The sequence below is a fragment of the Balearica regulorum genome, chromosome 6, assembly GCF_011004875.1.
Source record: "Balearica regulorum gibbericeps isolate bBalReg1 chromosome 6, bBalReg1.pri, whole genome shotgun sequence".
In the NCBI taxonomy this organism is placed as follows: domain Eukaryota; kingdom Metazoa; phylum Chordata; class Aves; order Gruiformes; family Gruidae; genus Balearica; species Balearica regulorum.
Window position 1 is genome coordinate 31,995,262 of NC_046189.1, and position 22,952 is coordinate 32,018,213.

A 22,952-nucleotide genomic window follows, 5' to 3' on the forward strand; every position below is an offset into this window, starting at 1 on the left:
ATAGCCATATGAGACAGCTGAGCTCCAAACTAGAGCTGTGACCCCCTGTTCCCCACAAACCAGCAGTTGAATCCTTGCACAGGCATGGACAGCAATTTCCTGTGTCTGGCAGCACATGCATGCCAGCCGTTAGCCTTGGTGTTAGGAAACTTCTCTTCCATCAGGCTTGATTGCTGCATTTCTATGAGCAATAAGGCAATAGTCTCATCGAGTACCGTGGTTCAGTATAGATTTAATACAGAGTTACCGAGATATCCAGATATTTAGACTTATTCAGAAGTGAGGAGGCTCTAGCCTTGTTCCACTTCATGCTATTTTAAATACAGCTATGTAGTCAGTACCTGCTGGTAACCGGGGCAGGCACTTTCCAAGCAACTGCCTGCCCTTGCTCCATGTTATCAGATGAGGAGATGAGTGAACTTGAATTTTTGGCAGCGTGTATCTTAGAAACCTTAAATATGGGAGTACCTCTAAGGTCCTGTGTCAGGGTAGGCTTCAGAGAACTAATAGAGAGGGTCAAGGTTGATTTTTCTGCTTGCTAGGAAGCAGGGAGCTGGAGGAATGCTGGTGTTGAGTTTAAGGTAAGCAGTGGAGGTGCAAACCCTGGTTCCTAATAGAGGTCTAAATTTGCAGGTTTAGTCTGTTCACCTGATGATAGACACCTGGTTGCTGCACCGATTTTTAATTCACGCCTGCCTGCCTGCATGCGCTGCAGCATTACGTGCTACAAGTACCCACTGCTTCATTTTTAGAGCAGGGTTTGGCCAGATGTGTCTTAGCAGTAACTCAAACCAAAGGAGTCTGGCTGTGGGAGATGCAAATTGGAGAGGTTCTCCTTATCTTTCCAGCAGCGCTCTCTGTTCGCGGGGAGCAATGCAGGCAGAGGTGGTACGATCAGAAAAGTAACCTCCCAGCACACATCCCCACGTGCGAGGACACATGCAAGGCTTTCGCAAGGGCACGGTAGGTCAGCCAGCGAGAGGGGACTGTACAGCATACGCTTGTTCAGGCCACATGCCGCTGCTTTGTGAAAGAGCAGCCTTTTGCCCCGTGCGTGTTTACTATCCAGGCACACAACTTGGCAGGGCCCTTCAGAGAGCACAAGCATCTGGCATCGCCGCTGCCAGCCCTGCCTTCTGCCAAGGGGGCTGGATTTCACTCTCAAATGAACAAGAAGCTGTTTGACCTCTTCCTGCCACGTGTCTTCAGAATCTTCTCTGCTCTGTCTGAGCAAGAGACATGTTGGGAGTGCAGCGGGACCAGAATTTATTTTCTCAGTAGCCTTTCATAACTGAGTCTCTCCTTGCAACACCAGTCTACTTTTTTTTTCCCCCCCTAGATATTTTCAACGAGGCTTTTATCTCAGCACTGTTTGCCCTCAGCCCTATCATTTCAAGTGGGTCAGTCTGCTGATTGTTGTGAATGGAGCAATATCAGACGTGAAAGCACCCCTCTATCTTGTTAGCCTTGTTACTGCCGTGGTGAACTTGAGCACAGATGGAGTTTATTTGTCATGTGCCAAATCTATGTATTGGTGTAGCTGAGAGGCAAACTGTCTGCAGCAAGCTGTAACTTTTTGAAATTGTCCTCAAAAGAACATTTTGTGATTAGTTGGTTTGAATTACAAAGGAGGGGCATTTTTTAGCTTGCTGTTGTTTGCATGCATCGGGCCTTCATTAGATGATTCTCCTACCCAGGATTATTAGCTCTGGAATCAGTGTAAAGCAGTTGACACCCACACATAGATTACCTAGTCTGAAAGATTAAGCTCTTGGTTACAACGGGAGGGGGGATTTGTTTTTCAAGTGTTTGAAAATTCCAGATTAAAACTAACTTGCTGAATCTTGGGCAAAGCCAGAGGGACTGGGGCAAGAAATCCTCTCCTACATGATGCAAAAAGGGTCAGGACACACTTCCATCACTACTGTCAGGAGCGCTCCCTGGGGGTGGAGGAGAGTGAGGAGGGGTAGTTCAAGGTACAGGTGTCTGGTTATGCTGGTGCTCTTGCACCGTCCTGGGATGTGTGGGGGGGAAGATGGGTAGGAGGAAAGACTGGTTAAGAGAATTGAAACTACCCTGACCTGAAACGTGACAGCTTTGTCATTTACATTCCACTGAGCTGTGAGTGAGTCAAGAGTAATTCGTGTTATGTGACCTGGAATGACGGTGGGGTAATATGTGGTAAGAGGAACAAACAGTAACATCAAGGAATATGGTCAAATATGTGTGTGTTCTGTTTTAATTTAGGTTTGTCTTAAATGAGCTGGTACAGACTGAAAAAGACTACGTCAAAGACTTGGGAACTGTTGTGGAGGTGAGCTGAAGCAAACCCTGCTATGCAAACTGTTTTCCCACTAAAAAGCACCATGCTGACAAGTGACAACAACGAAAAATACAGCATGAGAAACAAACTGCTTTATTTTGCACTCTGCTTCCATGGTCCCCTTCTCATGTTGACAGAAACAAGAAGAAATGCCTTTGGAAACTATTTTTGTTTCCATCTAACAAATGTTGTATTTTAGGTTTCAACTCCAGCATGCAAAGATTTTTCTTGGCTACCCTGCTTGTGACAAACTTTCTGCTCTAATGCAGCCTTGAGGGCAGTGGTGGAGAATAACTTATGCTCCTGTCACTTATTTCATGCTTTTCTTGCTGTCGTATTGAGTAATGGGAACACATACTTTACTTGAGTTTGCACCTGGACTACAATCCCGTGTCTGAGTACCTTTCCAGAAGCTGGGCTTGGAGCTGTGCTGAGGTGCAAGTGTGTGGCCCATGGATTATTCTTTTGCAAAAAAAACCCTTGAGATAAAATAGAGTTTTGGGGTTTTTTTCTGTTAGGAAAACAGTCATAGTTTTTGAAGCTTCAACTTGTAAAGACCTGACTGATCCCTGGGGATCACCTGTCAGAGCCACCTCACATGCAGGGTCCAGGTTTTTTTCCCAGCAAGGTCTCAGAACTGGAGGCACTTGATTGAAGTGGGCTTTCAGCAATGCTTTTGACATTCACTAGTCCAAGGAGAATTATCAGCCCATCTAACAATGATCTTCAACAGCTTCCAGACTTAAAGACCTTTGAGTTATCTTCTGCTTACATCATGCTCCACTGGCAAACCTGACAGGGCTGCAGTGCTTCAAAGACTTATAAAGAAACTCTCAGAAGGTGTGAGAAATCTGATTCATGTGACTCTTAAAACTTACTGCTTGGCTTTATGCTCTCACAAAATACTCATGGTGATGAATGGCAGAACTCTGTACAGAGTCTGGCTTCTTCCTCTTACCAGAGAAGCCAAGAGCTTGATAAACTACTTTTGTTTAACTTTTATCTTCTAATTGCACTTGTCACTTCAATGACATCTAATAGCGGTTTGTGTAAGTATAGTAGATATTCAGAATAAATCCTGTAAAGCTTTCTCTTAAGCAAACTGTGTAATTTAAAGTATCTAGATGGGTTTCTGGTTTTAAATTGTACAAAAGGTATTTTAAGCATTTTCAGTGTAAAAAATCCTGACATTGAACTTTTGCTTCTTTGGAAAAAAAAAAAAAGGGTGTAATTATGGTCCCCCCTTCAAATGAACTGTTTGCTAATCACTGATCATTAATCCTAAAGGGCTTCATGAAGAGGATAGAAGAAAAAGGAGTTTCTGAAGATATGAAAGGGAAAGACAAGATAGTGTTTGGCAATATTCACCAGATCTATGACTGGCACAAAGAGTAAGTTTTTGGTTTAGTTCCTTTTTAAGCACCTTTCTAACCACTTGTCCATAAAGGATTGGGGTATATGGTGTCTGTACGTCTAAGCTGCTTTTAATTGAACATCAGCAGGTCATTCAGGGCTGAGCTTCCAAAGGACGTTGCCTCACTATAAATGGTCTCTGTTGGTTTGTAAGTTCTGCTTAATATTTTCACAAATCATGGCTACCTTGAATCCTGAGAATATGTTCTAATTCATGTGCTTTTAGCCACAGTTTCACAATACACTAGATCCTGATATAGGCCTTTGTCTACCCAGCCAAAACTGGCACAACTGCATGATGCAAAGCATTGGTCATACATAAAATCATTTTTCCCAGTGATAAAAAAAACATTTGGTGGGCTATAGCTTTGCATTGCCTGGCTTCATGGGAGGGTGTTTGTCATGCTGTCTGATCACAGATACAGCTTTATGCTGGCTCAAACGCCACGCCAGAAGTGCTGGTCAGTGTGACAGAAATGTTGCACACGAGAGAGTCTGCTCTGTGTCAGTGTTGTGCTGCCACTTCTTTGCGGGGAAGCCACAACAAGAGGCTCAGTGGGAGATACCACTGCGGCCCATCCACAGCTCCTGAGCTACTGCTCATAAGCAGGCCCAGCATGACTCCCAGAGAGCTGCTGCTTGCGGTGTACTTGCTGGATCCTCAGAAAAGCTACTGAGGCTGCCATAATTGTGTTTCTTGGGTCACAGTTATAGGCTCAAGTCATTCCACTGATGAGCAGTAGCAATGCTGGAAAGTCATGGTTTCCTTCCTATGTGGTGTGGTTCTCAGCAACATGAGCATCTCCACGTGCAGCTGATGATAGGATCACGAAGGCTGACCATACCAGGAGTATTTGGCTAGTAGAGTGATAAAATGTAAATACCTTCAAGATTCTTCTCACATGAAAGCTCTGAAAGGCTTTGGCCTAGTTAGTGCTTTTGACTCTGCTGTTCCTTGAAAATCTTACTCAAACAAGCAGCTTTTGAAAAGCTGCTGGAAACACAAGGCTTATTTCAAACCCTGGGCCATTTCTGCTGTGACTTTTATGAACAGCGATGTCTTGCTTATGGACAATATGGTCGTTATTTCAATTCTGCCACTCAGAAATACTCTACAGCTCCAGCTAACTAGAATTTGAGCGCGCATGTGCAGACTTAAGCAATGACATCGGGATGAATCTGCCTTCAGCTCTGGATGTTTGCCTCACCCAAGAAACACGGTGTCCTTCCCATCATGTGTTCCACAGGTGCTTATCTCATGGCCTAAGCCTGTCCTTATGTTCTGACAGATGCCCTTGTGAGCACAAGAAAAAAAAATATTCAGAAAAAGCTTTACCATGTTTTAAGTTGATACCAGCAATGGAGTGTTTTTACCAGTGCCATTCATTGCTTAAGTGTGATGACAAGAGTTTTCTGTAACACACAGGGAGAGATTCCCTATTTTTAATTCATCCTATCTGGGTCAAGAACTCCATTTAAATGCAGATGAATGTGACATTTATAGAGGATTGAGTTATGGAAGTAGCTGTATCTGATGGTAGTGATAGGGATGTTTAGTTGGGACAGCTGTCCAATGTGCATCTTTTTTTGAGATTCTGGGATTTCTTGGGACCAGACCATTGCAGGCATGTCCTCTCACCAAATCTGGCTACTGTAGCAAATCCATGGAGGCATGTCAGACAGAAATCCTGCAGTGAAAAAGAGGAAGATGATGGAAAGGGAGATTGTCAGGATTTGCCTACCAGTTAGAAAAGACTACCAGTATTTCTAAAGTTTAGTTTAGCTGCTTTTACCTCACTTTTAGGCATTCCAGTATATTCTTGGTAAGGGCGTTCAAGCTAGAACTAATGACCTCCCCAAAGCTGCAGGTCAAGATAGAGACGGTGTTTACAAATTGCTATTACTATTATGAATTGCAGTATATTTCTAAGAGTAATGTAGTGAAAAACAGTACATAACCAAAACTCCACCAGCAAAACCGTGTTGATTTGTTTATTCAAGTGGAAACTTCCACATCTCTTTCACGTTGACCAGTACTCCAGATCTGCTCATGCAACTGAACTCCTGATAAAGCTTCAGTTGAGTTTTCATAAATGTTTTGGTATATGGAAGAGTTTTACTTTGGGAGTTCTCAGTGAAGGAAAACAATTCTTGCAATTAGATAGTAATGGGCACTTCTTAAAAATTGAAACCACTGTAATAGTAAAGAAGAGCAGATACATTGCAAGACAAGACCTCCATATTTCACAGCTGTCATCTAATCTTTTAGAAATGCTACCACTGAGGGCTGAAGCCAAGCTGACATTTTCATTTGTTATTGAATGCTATAGCTAAAATTGCACCGATGTATCTGAAGGACGACTAGTTTGCTGCTGGTAAACCTAAAGAAATATTCTGAAATGTCGATATGCTTTCTTTCAGCTTTTTCCTGGCTGAACTGGAAAAATGTCTTCAAGAACCTGACCGTTTAGCACAGCTTTTTATTAAGCATGTAAGTTTTATTTTGTTACCTATCTCTAATATAATTGTCATTTAAGTTGTGATGACTCCTTTCCAAAAGCATCTGCTTGTGTCAACTTGATACTTTTACATGTCTAAACTTAATTTAAATATAAAGTAGCCCTATAGTTATGCATCTTCAGTGAGCAGCTGGATTGAACTAAAGCATTAATTGTTGCCTTCTTGTAGACTTCTTATTTTGGGGGCAACATTGATGTGGCCAAGGACGTCTGCCAAAAAGTAATTATGGCAGGTACTTGCCAACTGCTATGATTGACATGTTCATGTGATATTAGCCAGAGCACGACTCTACAGCAAATTTCAGACCTACTAGTGTGGGGACGACATCTCTTAACTGGCTACCCCCCATGGAAACCTCCTCTTGCCTAAGGTGCAGAAGTGAAGAACAGAACCAGTTGTCAATTTACTTTCCTACTTCAGCAAACTAAATCTTTAATTAAACAAAAAATAAGGAAGACCTAGCCGAACATCTTAGCAACTTTCTGCCAGCTTTTAATAGCAGAACAGAATGGTAGCCAATATCTCACCAGGCTGCTGTGCATCTTGCTTTCACAGGAGCGGCGATTACACATGTACGTGGTATATTGCCAAAACAAGCCGCGATCTGAATATATAGTAGCTGAGTATGAGGCATACTTTGAGGTAAGCATTGCTTATTATACATTACTGCTACTTAAAGCTGTGGGTGCTAGTCAAGTAGACTATTCAGTAACCTGTGGGATTTATCTAAAACAAACTCTAGAAGATTGTGATACTGCACATGCTGCTAAAGTCTCTGCTACAGGAGAAAAAAGTTATTTCATTTATTTCAAATTCTCATGTTGTTAAATTCTAATAAATACTTAATCCAGTACTGACTGCCGTGGTCCTCAGAATGCCACAGCTGCATTGATTTCTGTCTAAAATAAAAGAGACTTTTTAATCCATAGTCTACAAACAGGGCAAGAGGTAAAAGTCATTGGAGCTGGGTGGTGCCTCTCATAAATTCCCAATAAATTTGTCTGTTTCAAGAAATTGTTGGGACTAGACACATTTAGATATTAATGTGAAAGAAGCTTGTTTAACAAGGGAAAGATGTTTCATTTCACCCAAGGGCATGAGGCATGCTAGGCAGGACTTGGTTGCGAGCTAATCCCCGCTGCAGTGGAAAGAGCAGTATCCAGACCTTGCAGTCCTGCTTGGTCAGCTCAAAGCAGGAAGGGAGCCTGTGCTTTCCAACGCTTTCCGGCTCGGTCATGACTTTTACCCAGTCCTTGCCTAAATAGGATATGCCAGATTTTTAAATCCTCTAAAATTCCCTCTTGCAAACAAAAGATTAAGAACAGACTAACTTTCTGTGGAAATACGTCTCTGCTGAGACATTTTATCACGTTCTCTGTCTTACTCTGTGATTGTTTGCAATTGTTTTTAATCCTCAATTTTTAGGAGGTTCAACAGGAAATAAGCCAACGGTTAACCATCAGTGACTTTCTGATCAAACCCATTCAAAGAATAACTAAATATCAACTTCTTCTCAAGGTGAGTGGAAAAATGCAGTTTGGACTAAACTGTAGTCTGCATCTTGCATTACGTGATGTTGTTTTAAAGCAGCCTTAGCTTTAACTGAGGAATAAGTTCATCAAATTAAGAGGAAAGAGGAGTCTGCTTATACATGGGCATACAATGGTAGAGTCCTATGGAAAATGTCCAGAGAGCAGGAGGGCCACATCTGTAGTTTGCAATTTAGGATAATAAAAAGATTTTTTTATTATTATTTTCTGTTGGATTTTTTTATAGAAGAGTAAACTTCAAATAGGAATTTTCTTCCTCTGAAGTTTCAGAACAAACTTTCATTCATGTTTTTTAAATTGCAATAAAGATGACCAAATGTGTTGTTAAAGCCTGTCTTTGGTGCCGAATGGCATGCTTCTAATAAATGTTACAGCCTCCATTTCTGAATATCTCTCTTCAAATTAGCACAAGAAACTTATTTCCAGAATGTTCTGATGTCGTAAAATTTGAGGAGCCCACGGCAATTTTTTTCCCAAGGAGTCTGACCACTCTGGCTTCTGCTGACTTTATCTACAATGCCAATTACTCAGGACTTCAGAAAATTCATCCCTAGGGGTCTCAAGCTAATATCTAAAATCAGGCATGTCTGAGCCCTCCCCTGTAATCTCCAGCAGTACTGGGGCTCTGAGCTGGTTTCTTCTCTTGTTTAACTAGTCTTGACCAGACTGCCATCAGCCCACGGTTTGGTAATTGCACACTAGCAGAGAGACATCAGCGTGTTCCCTGAAATGCCAAAAGGAAAAGAAAAATCTTCAAATGTGTGTGGTTTTGTGGCTTAAGACAGGGAACAAGTCAGCATTCCCAAGGGCTAATCCCAGCTTTGTATTCTTTCTGTGATGTCTTCAGCAACCATCCACACCACTTTTCCGTATCTATAAAGTGGTTACAATGTTCAGCAACCTCTGAAGGTGAATTTATTAATATTAGCAAGTGCCTTCTCAGAAAATCACATGCTGAATATGCTTTTTCCTTTTCAAACTGTCATCTTTTGTTTTCTCTTTCTGAAGTGCCTTAATGCAAGCCTTTCTGCTCTCTCCAGGATTTCCTGAGGTACAGTGAAAAAGCTGGTCTGGAGTGCTCTGATATAGAGGTATGTTTTCATGTCCTGGACAATAGTGCTACGTTATCTAATGGCACTTTATATGGAGGAATGAAAACCCCAGTATTCCTTTGACAATAGTTGAAGATCCCGCTGGTATTCTAAATGTGGTATTTCTCTTAGCTTAAGTCAGAAGCAAAAGATGAAGGCGCAGTGCTGCGTTGTAGGTGCACCATCCACTTTTAGACATTACCGTACATCTTCAGTGCATGAGGGCCTCACCATGAATAACTGCTAGCAGCGATCATGCTATTGAAGTTCATTATTCGACACTTTCCTTTTAGGAACCCTTTGATTCTCTTGTAATAATGCAACATCCTTTTTCCTTAACAGAAAGCAGTTGAATTAATGTGCCTTGTACCGAAACGTTGCAATGATATGATGAACCTGGGTCGCCTACAAGGCTTTGAGGTATGCATTTGCATTCTGCTTATAATACCAACTAGGCAAGGAAAAGTATTGTATCTTTCTATGATTGTCTCTACAATCTGCCCTACTCCAGGCTGTTTCTGTAGTGCTTGTTCTTCTCCAGTGCTGAGCTGCATGCTTTGGTGATGTTTCAAAGGTGGGGGTGATATACCCCTCACTCTAAACTTGTGACAAGCTATTGTTTCCTCAAAATGTGAGGTCTGTAAAAGCTTTTGCAAGTTTGAATTACACTTCTTACACAGATTGCCAGAGCAAAATAAGTGGTGAACCAGACTGCTCTGCCTGTTAGTAAGGTCTCCTAACATTAACATGTTAACAGCTCCCTCTGACTTTGGCAACATCCAGGACAGGGTTTGTGAGTTATAACCCCACAGGTTACAGCTTGTGGTTTGTAACTAAGCCAGTGTAGACTTTGGCAGTCCTGGTGAGATGTCTTATCTCCAAAATGAAGTCAAGTTTGTCTTACTGTCTTACGCATCGTAGCATTCCTGAAAACAGGTAGGTCCTGGTTTTTTGCACCTTCAGAGGTGTTGTCACTGCCTACTGGCTTAAGGGATGATGGAGAGCTCATGACTAGAGGGAATCCAAGGCACTACAATAATAAGCTACATAATGGGAACAGCGTTTGAAATTAAGTACAAAACAGTCTATCTGAGACCTCTTGCTTTTGGTGTTATGTGCACAATCAGTGGCAATGAGAACAAAGAAAACCTATGTTGTTTTCCTGAAACTGAGCTCTTGATTTACAAGATTGCTGCTTTGATAACTTAGAGGGATATGTCTCACATGAATTCACGCTGCTTGTAGAACTTGGACTGCACGAAACACAGCAGATATTGTCTCGTGGGATCATGGTGGGTCGGGGTTTGTAATGTTGGTGCCTTGTCTGCTTCTCAGGGCAAGCTGACAGCTCAAGGCAAGCTGCTGCAGCAGGACACCTTCTACGTGACCGAGCAGGATTCTGGAGTTCAGTCTCGACCGAAGGAGCGTAGGGTGTTTCTCTTTGAGCAAATAGTTATCTTCAGTGAACTCCTTAGAAAAGGATCTTTAACGCCAGGCTACATGTTCAAGAAAAGCATAAAGGTAAGAAATAGAGAAGGAAATGTTTTCTGTTTGCAGAAAACATTTGCATTTACCTTTCAGTGGATCAGAAGCCGTTTAAGACCGTCTCTAAATAAACCACTGGGTGTCTAAATTTATTGGGTAATTTTTACAAGGTTCATAGCCAGGACAGGTCCTCTGTCATCCATAGCTCTGAGCAAGCAAATATTGCTACAAAGCCTGCAGTAGTCCCAGGAAGTATACAACAGTTGCTTTTAAGTATGATCATAAAAGGTGGGGGAAGGTGTAGTATCCAAAACAGTCATTTTGGGCCAAGCTGTAAATCAATATTGCTGTGACATTACTGGAAATACTCTAATAGGGGGAGGACTCTCAGTACAAATGTGAATGTTGCAAGAACTATTTCAAAAACAAATAAAAACACAGTTCTAAAAAATGTAGCTATGAGGAATTACAAAAAAAAAAAAAAAAAACCAAACAGCTGAACTATAAAGAAAGCTTTAAGAATTTAATTTTGGTTTTAAACAATCTTTCCAGATGATGGGGCTGGGACTAAAAGTAAAAACTGAAAGTAACCAGGGAAAATATTTATTTGTTTGTTTAAGGGGTTTTATACTTTTTTAACAAATGCGAAGTTAACCTCCGAAACGCTAAGTGAAGGTGAATGAATGCTACACCTCTCCTGGTAGAACAGCCTTTGCTGTGCCTGCAGAAAGAACAAAGTAACTGATACATTTGAACATCTTGAGTGTTCAAAGCTGAGAAACCAGTCTGGGTCGATTTCCTTTTCAAAGATACAGGTTAAAAAGAGATGTGGGAGACTACATTTTGTTTGCTCTAAATTTTAAATGGTGCATTAATATGAAATAGAAGAGAAAACATCAGATGAAATAATGCATATTAACCATATATAACTAAACAAATCTATGATAAACAGCATATTTACTGAAATGGAGTCATCTTCTTGGCTGACAGAAACTGCAGCATTTACTGAAAAGCCTATATCCATTTGCAAGTCAGTATATTTCATAGTTTCCAACCAAATAATAAGCTATAAATGAAAAACCTAAAGTGTACAAATAAAAAATCATCTTGATTTAGATGATCAGCTTTGATTTTATCTTATTGCTGATTTAGATCATTATTAAAGTTGGAGATGGAAAAAACATGAATCATTTTTACTTCAGTTTATTTTATATGTAACAATGAGGCTTTTATCTGCAGGAAACAATTCCTGAATTGTATATTGTAGATAAAGAGAGAAAAAATAAATCTCTTCTAATGTCAATAAAATTAGCTTGCCTCAAGGGTATGAGGTGCTTTTCTAGTTAAACAGCCTATGAAAGTAATGCTGTTCCCACTGCCTGAGTTTAAAAATTGTGTGTGATAATTTTCCAGTCCCTCTTTTCTTCCATTTGGCAAACAGCTCATTCTCCTGTTGAGTGCCTACAGTGAGTGTGGGATCCCCCGTGGCTCCGTGTGCATTTCCCCAGCTGCAGTGTGGATTCTGTATGCTGGCACCTCTCACATCCTGCCTCCCAGCCCCTGCTTTTGCATTTCTCTCGTGCTTTCCCACAGAGATGAGCCATGTCCCACAGTGGAGCAGGACCATTCCCTGCCTCCCTGTGCCACAGGCATCTTCACCTTGCAGTGGAGCCTCAACCTGAGCTGGGTGATTCCCTGGCGAGAGGCACTTTGTCCAAAGGTGTCACATAACCAGACTACCTCATCACCTGTCTTTCATAACCCTGCCCTGAATGTGGGCGTCCAGAAATTGCGTCTGATCTGAGTTTCTGAGCCAGAGTTTGAAGAGGTTTTACACTGTCAGCTAGGACCAAGTTTCTTTGACCTTGGTTTGAGTGCTGACAAGATCCTGCTGGGCTGGTTAAACCCATCTTCACAGCAGTTATCAGGACTGACCAGCCATCTTTGGCTAGCTTTGATACCATCTGCAGTCATGGTTGTCCAGTTCTCTGGGAGACACTCCCTGAGAGATGTAGGCTGTTTCCTTGCTGGTCACATCCTCCCACACAGCAGAACGACCTAGCCAGCACCAGAAGTCCCATTTCTTTCCTTAGTCTCACAGCCACTGCTGAGCACTGAGGTCTCTCCATTACAGTAAGTGCATATGACTTCAAATGCAGCCATTCTGGTCTGTCAGGGAGATGAAGCTCCCAAATATTGTTCTCCAAGGTCTGTCACACTCATACTGTGAAGTTCATCATGATGTCCTACATTAAGGAAGAACGCTTCTTTTTGCAGTGAGGTAATTAGCATTCAGAAATTACACATCCCTTCTTGGATGCTTCTCAGCTGGATACCTTTCAGACTCTCAAAATACCTAAGTGGGTAGCCTTGGCAAATGCATCTCCCTGAGACACAAATAGGAGCTTAGGCACTCTGACTTACAAGTCTTTTTCCTGGAGTCATACCAGGATTGACTTGTTTGCTTTGGCTATCAACCAGAGGAGCAAGAGCTCAGAACAAGAGGAAGAGCACTGTCCACGCTCACTGTCTGTCCCTTTCCTTGTCCCCATGCCAGACGAGTTCCTGCCTGTCCCTCTAACTTCACAGGGACTCCCAGAAGAGAGGGAAGAGGCTCTTTCTATCTTGCAGTTTGAACGCTGGGCAGTATTCAAATGTGGAGTGGATCTCTCCATACCTTGACAAATATTCAGAGCAATTGGAGACAGACTTCTAGAGGGACATTAGTGCCTTAGCCTTCAGAGCTGTCTGCTTTTGACATGAAGACTCTCTCTCTCTTTTTTTGAAAGGCTTTGCCAACCTGTTCTTGTTTACTGCCATAGATATAAGTAGCTCAGGAAAAGTTAAAGTTACAGGTACACTTAAACAGAAGCCTCACAAGGGCAGGACGGCAGCCAAAATTGCCATCCATGAGATTTCCAGAAAGGGTATCTGTGACTACAGTCAAGTGAAGTGATTGCTCACAGATGACAGTGTAATCTGCTAGAAATAAAAAGATCTGTTGGAGTATCAGGGGAGAATTGCTCTTTTTTTTTTTTTTTTTTTTTTTGGTATATCCCTGTGCACAGTCCTTTCCATTTTTAAAATACTCTAATAACTGAGACTTTCTTTCCCGTGGAGGATAAGAAATGTAAACACTAACTTAAATTGGAGGAACGGTAGATTTTAACAACGTCTTAATGGGAACATTTTAACTCTATTTACAGGTTACAGTAAATTTTTAGCACATCAGTCAGGTCTATGTTACCTTAAAATAGAAGTTGTAATTCAAGACAAGGAGGCGGATGTCTGGTACATCTGTCAGAGCTTTATTAAGCATCATATTTAAGCTTAAGATTTATCTGTCTAAATCTAGATGAGACAAATTCTTCTGATTATGATCTGACAGTCTGTTATCTGTTATTGGACTCTATTATTTTCAGGAACTTTTCACAACAATTTTATTCTGATTCTTGAGTAATGTTAACTCATGCTCCATGTAACACATGCTTACTTTGGCTTGTTTCAGATGAACTACCTTATCATTGAAGAAAACGTGGACAATGATCCCTGCAAGTTTGCTCTAATGAGCCGGGAAACATCAGAGAGAGTAATTTTACAGGCAGCTAATCCAGAAATTCAGCAAGCTTGGGTACAGGACATCAACCAAGTCCTGGACACACAAAGAGATTTCCTAAATGGTACGTACATGGTCTTTGATTTGTTTCCTAAACTGCAATACTAAATGGGATTTAGAATCTTTGTGTCTTTGTTCCCTCTACGAGAAAAACATTCAGCATAAGGAAAATCCCAAGGAGAAAACAGGAGCCCAGTCTGCCGGTGATTAAGTACTGGGTCAGGCAGTATCCACAGAGTGTGTGGAAAGGAGTCCTCCTAATTTACAGCTGGTCTTTGAAAAGAGACCACCTCAGTGCCACTGTACCGAGCTCTCTGTCCTGCATGCCAGGCCTGCCTGCTGGTACTTGTCCCTTTTGGCAATGACATGCCTTTGGTGATATCCTTTAAAAATGCTGGGGTTTGCAGGACTGTATCACCTGGTGCTTTCCATTCTACAGGGAGATTTTAAATCTAATACCTTCCTAAGGCCATGTTGAAGCCAGGTTGCCATTTTATCGGCCACTTAGAGCAAGCCTTATCCCCAGAAACCTCCTATTCAACATCTCCATGTGCTACAAGCTGAGGGCATGAGGTGGGATGAAGGCTGCCTCACCATCCACCCCCTTGCAGGTCCAAACTTGGTGGGGCAGCAGCTGCTTTCAACAAAAAACAAGGGGGCAAGGAAACATCTGGGCATGTTTCTCCTAGGAACCATGGGAGCTGTGCATGAACAGGGGCCTTTCCAAAATGTCAGCTTTGCTTTAGGAATAGGTTCGGGGTGGTTTGAAATAATATTTCAAATTAAAGCTGTGTTTCTTAAAAAAAAAAAAAAAACCACCAAAAAAACCCCCCAAAAAAACAAAAAACACACACAATGAACAAAAGCGTGGATTTTGAAAATACGCAGAAATCAAATTTAGTTAACAATTTTAGTTTGATCTTGCTCTTGATTGGGTGAGGGAAAGAGGAGGAAGCAGGACTAGAGGAAAAAATTAAAAATAGTATCTCTTTGTTAGTTTGGAAGCAACAAAGTGGGAATCATTACTTTGGAAGCTTCCAAAATTGGTTTGTACTATTCATTTCAAACCAGCTTTTTTAATGGAGCTTATATTAGTAAAGAGTTCTATATTTAAAAACTTAAAACACGTTCAATAATGAAATTTATTTGCTTGAATCAAACCGTTTTGGCTTGGCACAATCTGTTGGCTTTTTTGATTTTTGGGTGTTGGTGTTTGGTTTTGTGGATTGTTTTATTGCAAAATCTGAAGAGGCTCTTCTAGTTCACATCAAAACAAAGGTTCCCTTTTCTTCAACATGGAAGTTTTGTAGTCCTTTTAAAATTTTAATTTAGCTTAGTTTTACTTTTCACAAGTTAACTGGAAGAGGGTTACATGCAAAAGCTGTTTGTGACAGTTCGAAAACTGTGGCTGAGCTGAGAAAGGAAATAGTGTTTCACTCATGATTCCAAAACTTGATATTAGGTTTCCGTGATTTGGAATAGAAAGGGCCTCAATACAACCACTGTAAAGCAATTCCTGAAATACATTGGTGAGATGAGCAAACTGGAGAACTCAGACCAGTTGGTAGCAAAACTTGCTGGTTTTGTGTCAGTGCAGTTGGCTTTGAAAGAGGGCTTATTGTAATAAAAATAAATTCTACTAATGGTTAGCTACAGAATTTTTTTAAAAAACTTGTGAGAACCCCACAGACACTACTGCAGTGGTTTTGTGTCCCTTCCACATCTTTCTTACTCTTTGTTTTATTTTTCATATGTTCCCTCCTATCCTCCCAGGACTTACTGCCCTGTGAGCCCCTTTTTCTACTGAAGCATCTTCACGGCCCCTATTTAGTCTGTCTTCTGTGAGGCTAGCAAGGAATTTGGTGGGTTAGGAACATAATCATCAGTATCTCTAAAGCTAGAAGTAAAAAATAAATTTATATTAAAACACAGGCTTAAGGATTTACTTTAAACCTATAAATAAGATCCAAGAAAATTATATTGTATCCAGTAGATCCTGTCCAGCCCAGGACAATTTAAGTGGCTTTTAGGATGTAATCTTATTGAGGCTGACTAATCTTTAAATACGTTCTTTAGCTTTGCATTTCATTAAAGCGGATGTTTTCTGTCTTTAAAATCATACTAAATCCACACTGAGCCAATGCTGCGTAAACTTAATAACAAAATATTCCCTGTGAGTTCTTGCCCAAGCTGTCTCTGATTTTCTCCGTTCAACTGGGAAGCACTAAAGAGTAAGGGGCTATGTACAAAGCATAGTATTGGCATCCACAGTTCATAAATGTAAACCTTGCTGTATGACACTGTAATATTCAAGCTTTTCATATTTTTCCTTGGAAAAGCAAAAACTGCTAAGCTTGAGAAACAGGCTGTGCACCAAACAGTCTATAGTGACAGTCTATAGTGGCTATAGTGACTGTTCTCTCTTTGTCCTTTAAGAAGCAAGGTGTAAAGAAAATATGTCACTGGTAGATGTACTGCATAAGGAGAATGCTATTGATCTGGACCTTTTTTTTTTTTAATTATGTTTTGAGAGGGGGGGTTGAGAGAGAAAGAGAGAACATGCAAGTATGCAGACACTGATTTTTGCCAGAAGCCCATAAGAATACTAACAGATGTTGAACAGGACGCTGGAAGCCAGGCCGCTGTGATAGTTAACGGAGGAATTAGTAGTCACAGTGGACACTCAGCTAAATACCCTTTAAAAGCACTGAGTAGGATAGATTGTTTCAAGATAGATAAGTATTCATTTGGGTCTTACGGCTAAAGACCTTGCAGCTTAATCTACTGTATATACTAGAAAAATGTCACCGACCCTGTCAAAATCACAGTCAAAGTTCTCCCCAGCCTTCCTTCTCCTCAATGGCTGATCTGCAGGAGGACCAAACCATTTTCAGGTGCAGCTGAGGTAAGCGAGTGAAACTTGTAGTCACTGTAGCATAAATCATAGAACCACAGAGTGGTTTGGGTTGGAAGGGACCTTAAAGATCATCTAGTTCCAACCTCCTGCCATGGGCAGGGACACCCTCCACTAGACCAGGTTGCCCAAAGCCCCATCCAACCTGACCTTGAACACTTCCAGGGATGGGGCATCCACAACCTCTCTGGGCAACCTGTTCCAGTGCCTCACGACCCTCATAGTGAAGAATTTCTTCCTAATATCTAATCGAAATCTACCCTCCTTCAGTTTTAATCCATTATTAATCAGTTCTGTGACAAGAGTCACTGTGTAGGTTTTGGAGCCAAGTAATCTTCCAGATTGTATTAGATCTAGTTTTGTCCTTTTGGAGAAAATGGTGATGTGGCATCCTCCTTTTTTTTTTTTTTTTTTAATCTCTTGTTCCTTAGAATTAGGTAATTTCTTGTTGAAGTAGCCCTGCCTTTCTCTGGAAGGGGAATGCTAGAGAGTATGCTGTGTGGTGCTGAGCCTTTCTGTTTTTCTTTCTTTTTCCTCTTGTTGGGAAAGACATTTGTTTTGTTGTGGTTCCCTGGTTGGGCTGATGCTGTGACATTATGTCCTCTGTCTGCCTCTTGCTAGACTAGTCTCTCTGCATTCCAGTAGGTTTAGTCTGGTGCATGTACACAGTATTAACTCACTATAAATCATCCATTAAAGCCACATGACATGCAAAAACCAAACCCATAGGTCTGGGGATGGTAGTCTGAGCCTAGCAAATCTGTTCCTTTCCCATTCGCTGTGAGTCCCAGCCCTGATCCCTTCTCCAAACACAACAAATTCTTTATTTCTTTACCATCTGGCATTTTTATCTTTCCTTTTCCCACTGTAAGCTCTCTCCATGACTATGAAATGTACACTCTCACAAGCAGACTCTTTTTTTTTTTTTTTAAGGCGTGTGAAGCTGTTTTATGTTGCTTGTGGGTATTTTCTGCAGAGGTCTGGGCTGCTGGGATTAATGTCTTTATGCCATCTATACTTCCTCACTTGCTGGTCATTTCCCGTGGTATCCTTGAACCAAAGTAGTTAATATAGAAAGCACATAGAGAGCCAAGTTGCAGTGCATCATGTCTGAAGAGTATTTAGTAGTCACACTCTTGGGAATACGCAAATGAGACGTAGGGGTCTTGACCTGTGTTTTCTTATGATAGCAAAATTTGCTGTAATTGAGCTGTGCATCTCTTATTCAGGCTTTCATTTATTTTGACTACAGGATGTGATTAATTTGTGTGATTTCAAAGACAATTAATGCAATTATGTATGCTACAAATGGCAAATATTTTAGCCCACTGTGTTGGTTAGAGCAGCTGTTCTTTGCAGTAGCATGGAGTGCTGTGTTCAGTTCATGAGCAGCACAACATAAAACGCGTGTGTCCTGTCTAGCCATGAACGTGCCGTGTGCTTCCATGGGTGGCACCTCCTGTTCCTGTGTGATTTGCAACTTACGTGTCTGTTCCGATTGAATCCCACTCTGCATCCCTTTGCAATGTCGTTGAAAGCGTATAGCTAATTCTTGTCCTCTTTTGCAGCGCTGCAGTCTCCCATAGAGTACCAACGCAAAGAAAGTAGCTCAGCAGTGCTGAGGCCCCAGACCGGTAGGGTTCCTCAGCCCAACAGCAGACCCTATTCTTCTGTTCCAGTAGGGTCTGAGAAGCCTTTGAAGGCTACAAGCCGTAACCCATCTCTCCCACCCCTGAAGATATCTACCTCCAATGGCAGCACAGGGTATGAACACTCACAGCCCGGAGACAAGTATGAACAAAGCAAGGTACTGAGCTCATCTGATAAAACATGATCTCATAGCCCGTTCCGTACACTGGAGATGATCTGTGAACTTAGCTTTAATTATCAGCTAACCAGGTCAACAGGAATCAACATACTGAAGCAATGGTGTAAAATGTGATTTAGGATTAAACAGAGACTGTGAAAGCTCTTGCATCCAGACGGGTGGCACTTCAGCTGGGAAATGGAGACAGAGCCTGACCCTGGAGCCCGGAGGGCTGAACCCAGCATTTTTTCGGGCACTGTGTTCACAGACCTGGTGAACTGAATTTCCACTTGCAGTACTGGCAACAGCAATATTCAGGCTTCTCTAATATCCATTAACTACCCATTCCTGAAGAGGTCTACTCTGATGGTATAGAAGAGTTTAGACCTTTTCCCACGTAACAGTTCGCAGGGTGCCAGTTGAAGGTTATAATTTGTGTGCATGTGCACTGCACACAAACCACCAAAGAGTCAGTAACCATCAGCAGTGTTTGGACCCTGCTGCTGGCTGCGGTTGACCAAAGTCACTTTCCAATATAACCTTTATTTAAGATCATGAGATATGTGATTATTCATTTGGCTTCTAATGTGCACCTGCATCGGTCTTTCCCCACATTTGGCTCAGCACAGATCATTCATCTGTAACACCATACGAATGAGAACATGGCTGGGGCACCATGACTGGCAGCTGTGAAATCTAATATGAAATAGGAGACTGGTTTGTATCAGATCACTGCTGCCTTTCAGATCCTTAAAATCCTTTTCTACCAATGTGAACCTTTAGTGTTTTATATCTTTTTCTCTGCTACAGTTAGGCTGGAAATGAAGTGGTGGGATTGCTGCCGGAAAAGGCAGGTTCCTCAGTGCTGCCTGCTCACCGGTTTCTGTTGTGTCCATTTTCACAGACTGATTTGGGAGGGTGCAATGGGACCTCTTCCATGGTGGTGATTAAAGATTACTACGCACTGAAGGAGGATGAGATCTGTGTGAATCAAGGAGAGGTGGTTCAGATCCTTGCTATCAACCAGCAGAACATGTTCCTGGTGTACCAGCCTGCAAATGACCACTCTCCGGCTGCTGAAGGATGGATCCCCGGCAATATCTTGGCTCCCCTCACTAAGTCTGCTACAGATAATAGCGACGGAAGCATCAAGTAAGTGCCATGTTGGCTTCGCTGGGAGCACTATGTGGATTTTTTGAGGAAATAAAAAATAAAAAATTAACCCAAATGGTAGGGAATTCCTGCTGATTTTTATCTACAGTGCCATTGGAACAAGCTGAGTGGTCAATCCGCAGCATCGGGCAGCCATGGTGGATAGCTCGGGTTTTACTTATTTTCATTTTGTGGGGTTTTGTTTATACTTTGGAGAGAAATAAAACTGTAGACGGTTAAAGACATGTTTTATGTTACACCAACATGGACCTGCTTGGACTGGACTTATATTTATGTTGTATTAAGTTACTAATCTATATATTGGTTATAACACCATCTAGCAAAAAAAAACCCCACAAAAAATCCAGGCCCCGTGTTGGACTGAGGTTCGCTTCTCAAGGAGGAGAGATTTTGTTGTCTATGGCAATTTCCTTGTACAGCTTGTATCTTTTTTATTTTGGTTTGGGTTTTTTTTTTCTGTTCGTAGTAACTTTTGTAATATATTTTTTGTTTGCAAGACCCCCCATCCAAGTACATTCCTGTATAAAGTATTTTGCACTATTTAAAAAAAAAAAGAAAAGAAACAAACTCATATTGATGAAGTCAGGTTGTGCAATATAATGAATAGTCGCAATGTTCATCATTGTACCTGTAATGTAACTAATTTTAAATGTACTATTTTAAATATGTAAAATAAATTTTCACCATGAGCATGTTTTAATGAGGTAAAAGAACTAGTTTGACCCTTTTTTGGTTTTGTTTTGGTTTGGTTTTTTTTGTTTATAACATTTAGTTGCTTATTTAACAAATGTGTGGATATATATTTTTCTTTTCTGATTTTTAGAAATTTGTCAGTCTGAAATGACTAATGCAAGAAAGTGGTTTTTTGGTATTAAATACAGAAGGTACAACCCTCTTTTCAGTAATACCTGTTGATTTCTTTTAACATCTAAAATGACTAGATGGTAATGCATGATGTATGCTACAAATTGTGTTACCTTACATGAGAACCTCAAGGCGCAGAATTGAACACGAGGAAAGATTTTGTGACAGATTCACTAAAAATAGTAATTCGATCTCTGCTGCAGTTTCAGATAAGAGAAATGATGCCTTTAGCTGTCAGTCAGTAATGAATGCTACCACGAATTGCATGTTAAGCCAAAGGAATTGCTTAGCACGTCTCTTGCACATCCGCCACGGCCATTCCCGGGTTCCTCTCTAACCACGATATGCAACCACGTGCCCCTACATTCAGCCACAGCACCAGGCTCCTGGTGAAGACTGATTTCATAGCAGCTGTACAGTCAAATTCTGCATCAAATTATGTAGTTGTATGAATTGTGGCCAGGAAGGTGTAACAAAATTGAAAGACGCATGCATTGCACTTCTCTCTCTCTCACTGCAGTGAGATTTAAAGTCTTAAATCACATTTTCAGACTCAAACAGCTAAAACAACCCTGAAACCAAAAAAATGCTTGAATAATAGAAGTCCTATGGGTAAAAAATGACCTGGAGCAGGTGTTATCTTCAGCCCTGTCTAGTCTGCGAGATCATATTGACTAATTAGTATAAGTAATAAAACTGTTTCTTCTGTTGACAAGTACTGTACACAAAATATGTGGTCAATCCTGTAGTTTTGGCACCATGTATTATTCACCGATAGGTCAGGGACTCCATCAGCCATGTCCTTGACTCTTACCGTATCTTAAAGGAAAATGTAACAGTCCTGAAGTGCTGGATGGTAACTCCCCCTGCTCTGCACATCTCATTTGGACCTCTTCCAGAAACACCCAAATATCGGACAGCACTTACTGTCCAGCTGAGATGTGCAGGGTGCACCGGTGCTCCTTGTGCTCAAACATGACTGCCCGTGCCAGCTGTTGGCAGTGGAGACACTAACCCTAGTTGCAAAAACAGTCGAATCGACCCAGTTCAGCCTTGTGTCAGTGGCAGCCAGCTGTTGGGAAGCTGTTAGTTTACTCTTTTTTTTTTTTTTTTTTTTTTTTTAATTTGAGCTATTGTACAGCTGAATTATAACCAAAAAATGCTTAGGAATCAGAACGCAGTGTTCACGGGGGAGCGTCGGCTGTGTGGGGCATCCTTTGAGTCCTACCTTGCTAACATACTGCGTTTTATTGGCATCGCAGGTGATCGTTGGATTACATGCAACTTGCTTTGTAAAATGTATCAAGGTACTGTAGACATATGTGCCAAACATTGGGCTTAAACATGCAAATCAAATTTGCATGACTTAAAGGTGGGCAGATGCTTTGAACCTGGATCCCAGCTCATCACACTGCTGTTTTGAGAGCTTTCTGCTTTGGACAACATACCTCTTCCCAACACCCCCCCCCAACCTGTCCACTATTTAAACCAAATGAAATCCATATTAAGAACTGGTTTGGGTTGGGTTTTTTTATTTTTTTATGTCTGCTTTGATATGCAATTTCTGTTGTCAACACGGCATTGCTCTTACAAAGGGTGGCGTGGTCTATTGTTTTTTTTTTCCAAGAGTAAGGTCACAGAAGCAGTAATGAGGGCTGAAAAATGTACTGGAAATCGTGGCTGCTGTGATGCTAGCCAAAAACCATGGACTGACTGATGTTCTCTCTAACTGGATTGGCAAAACCAAATGGGAAATTCTTGGTCTTGAGAGGCACAGCGTTCTAGGAAATTACTTATCTCTTGGAAAGTTAATGAAGTAGCTCCTATTTGTTGAGCTATTCATGTTCTGAGCAACACGTAGGGAGCAACACCTTGAATTTCTTAATTTTTTTTCATTTGCTCTACTGAGTAATGTATTAAGACCGTTCTTCTGTATTTACATTTATTTCACTGCTTTTAACCAACATGACTGAGGACCAAATTGATCTTTCAACAATAGCAAAAGTAAAATAAATTTTAATTTGTGGCAATGCAAGACAAAGTCCCCAAAACCAGATGACCAAGTTCTAGTCACCTGCTTCCATCCTGGGCATTTTTTTCCCGCTCCATGCATTTAAACAGCAAGTGTGGCACAACATCTGCTTCGCAGAACTGTTTGGGTTGGTTTTTAACTTCAACTCTCATTGCTCAGACTGA

The 22,952-nt window shown here is 41.3% G+C and overlaps 1 protein-coding gene across 10 annotated transcripts in view; it reads left to right on the top strand.

Annotated features, from left to right (window-relative positions):
* Window positions 1–22,952, top strand: part of KALRN (kalirin RhoGEF kinase) — a 515,104-nt gene that overhangs the window by 464,901 nt on the left and 27,251 nt on the right. For 6 of the 10 annotated variants that reach the window (XM_075757095.1, XM_075757084.1, XM_075757086.1 and 3 more), the window contains 11 exons: window positions 2,248–2,314; window positions 3,611–3,714; window positions 6,158–6,227; window positions 6,812–6,898; window positions 7,682–7,774; window positions 8,847–8,897; window positions 9,240–9,317; window positions 10,233–10,418; window positions 13,891–14,062; window positions 18,481–18,719; window positions 19,624–19,871. In XM_075757095.1, the coding sequence (XP_075613210.1) occupies window positions 2,248–2,314; window positions 3,611–3,714; window positions 6,158–6,227; window positions 6,812–6,898; window positions 7,682–7,774; window positions 8,847–8,897; window positions 9,240–9,317; window positions 10,233–10,418; window positions 13,891–14,062; window positions 18,481–18,719; window positions 19,624–19,871 (1,395 nt within the window). Of the gene's footprint in view, window positions 1–2,247; window positions 2,315–3,610; window positions 3,715–6,157; window positions 6,228–6,811; window positions 6,899–7,681; window positions 7,775–8,846; window positions 8,898–9,239; window positions 9,318–10,232; window positions 10,419–13,890; window positions 14,063–18,480; window positions 18,720–19,623; window positions 20,603–22,952 lie in introns of those variants that run through there. The other 4 variants (XM_075757094.1, XM_075757093.1, XM_075757087.1 and 1 more) reach the window with 3 other exon arrangements.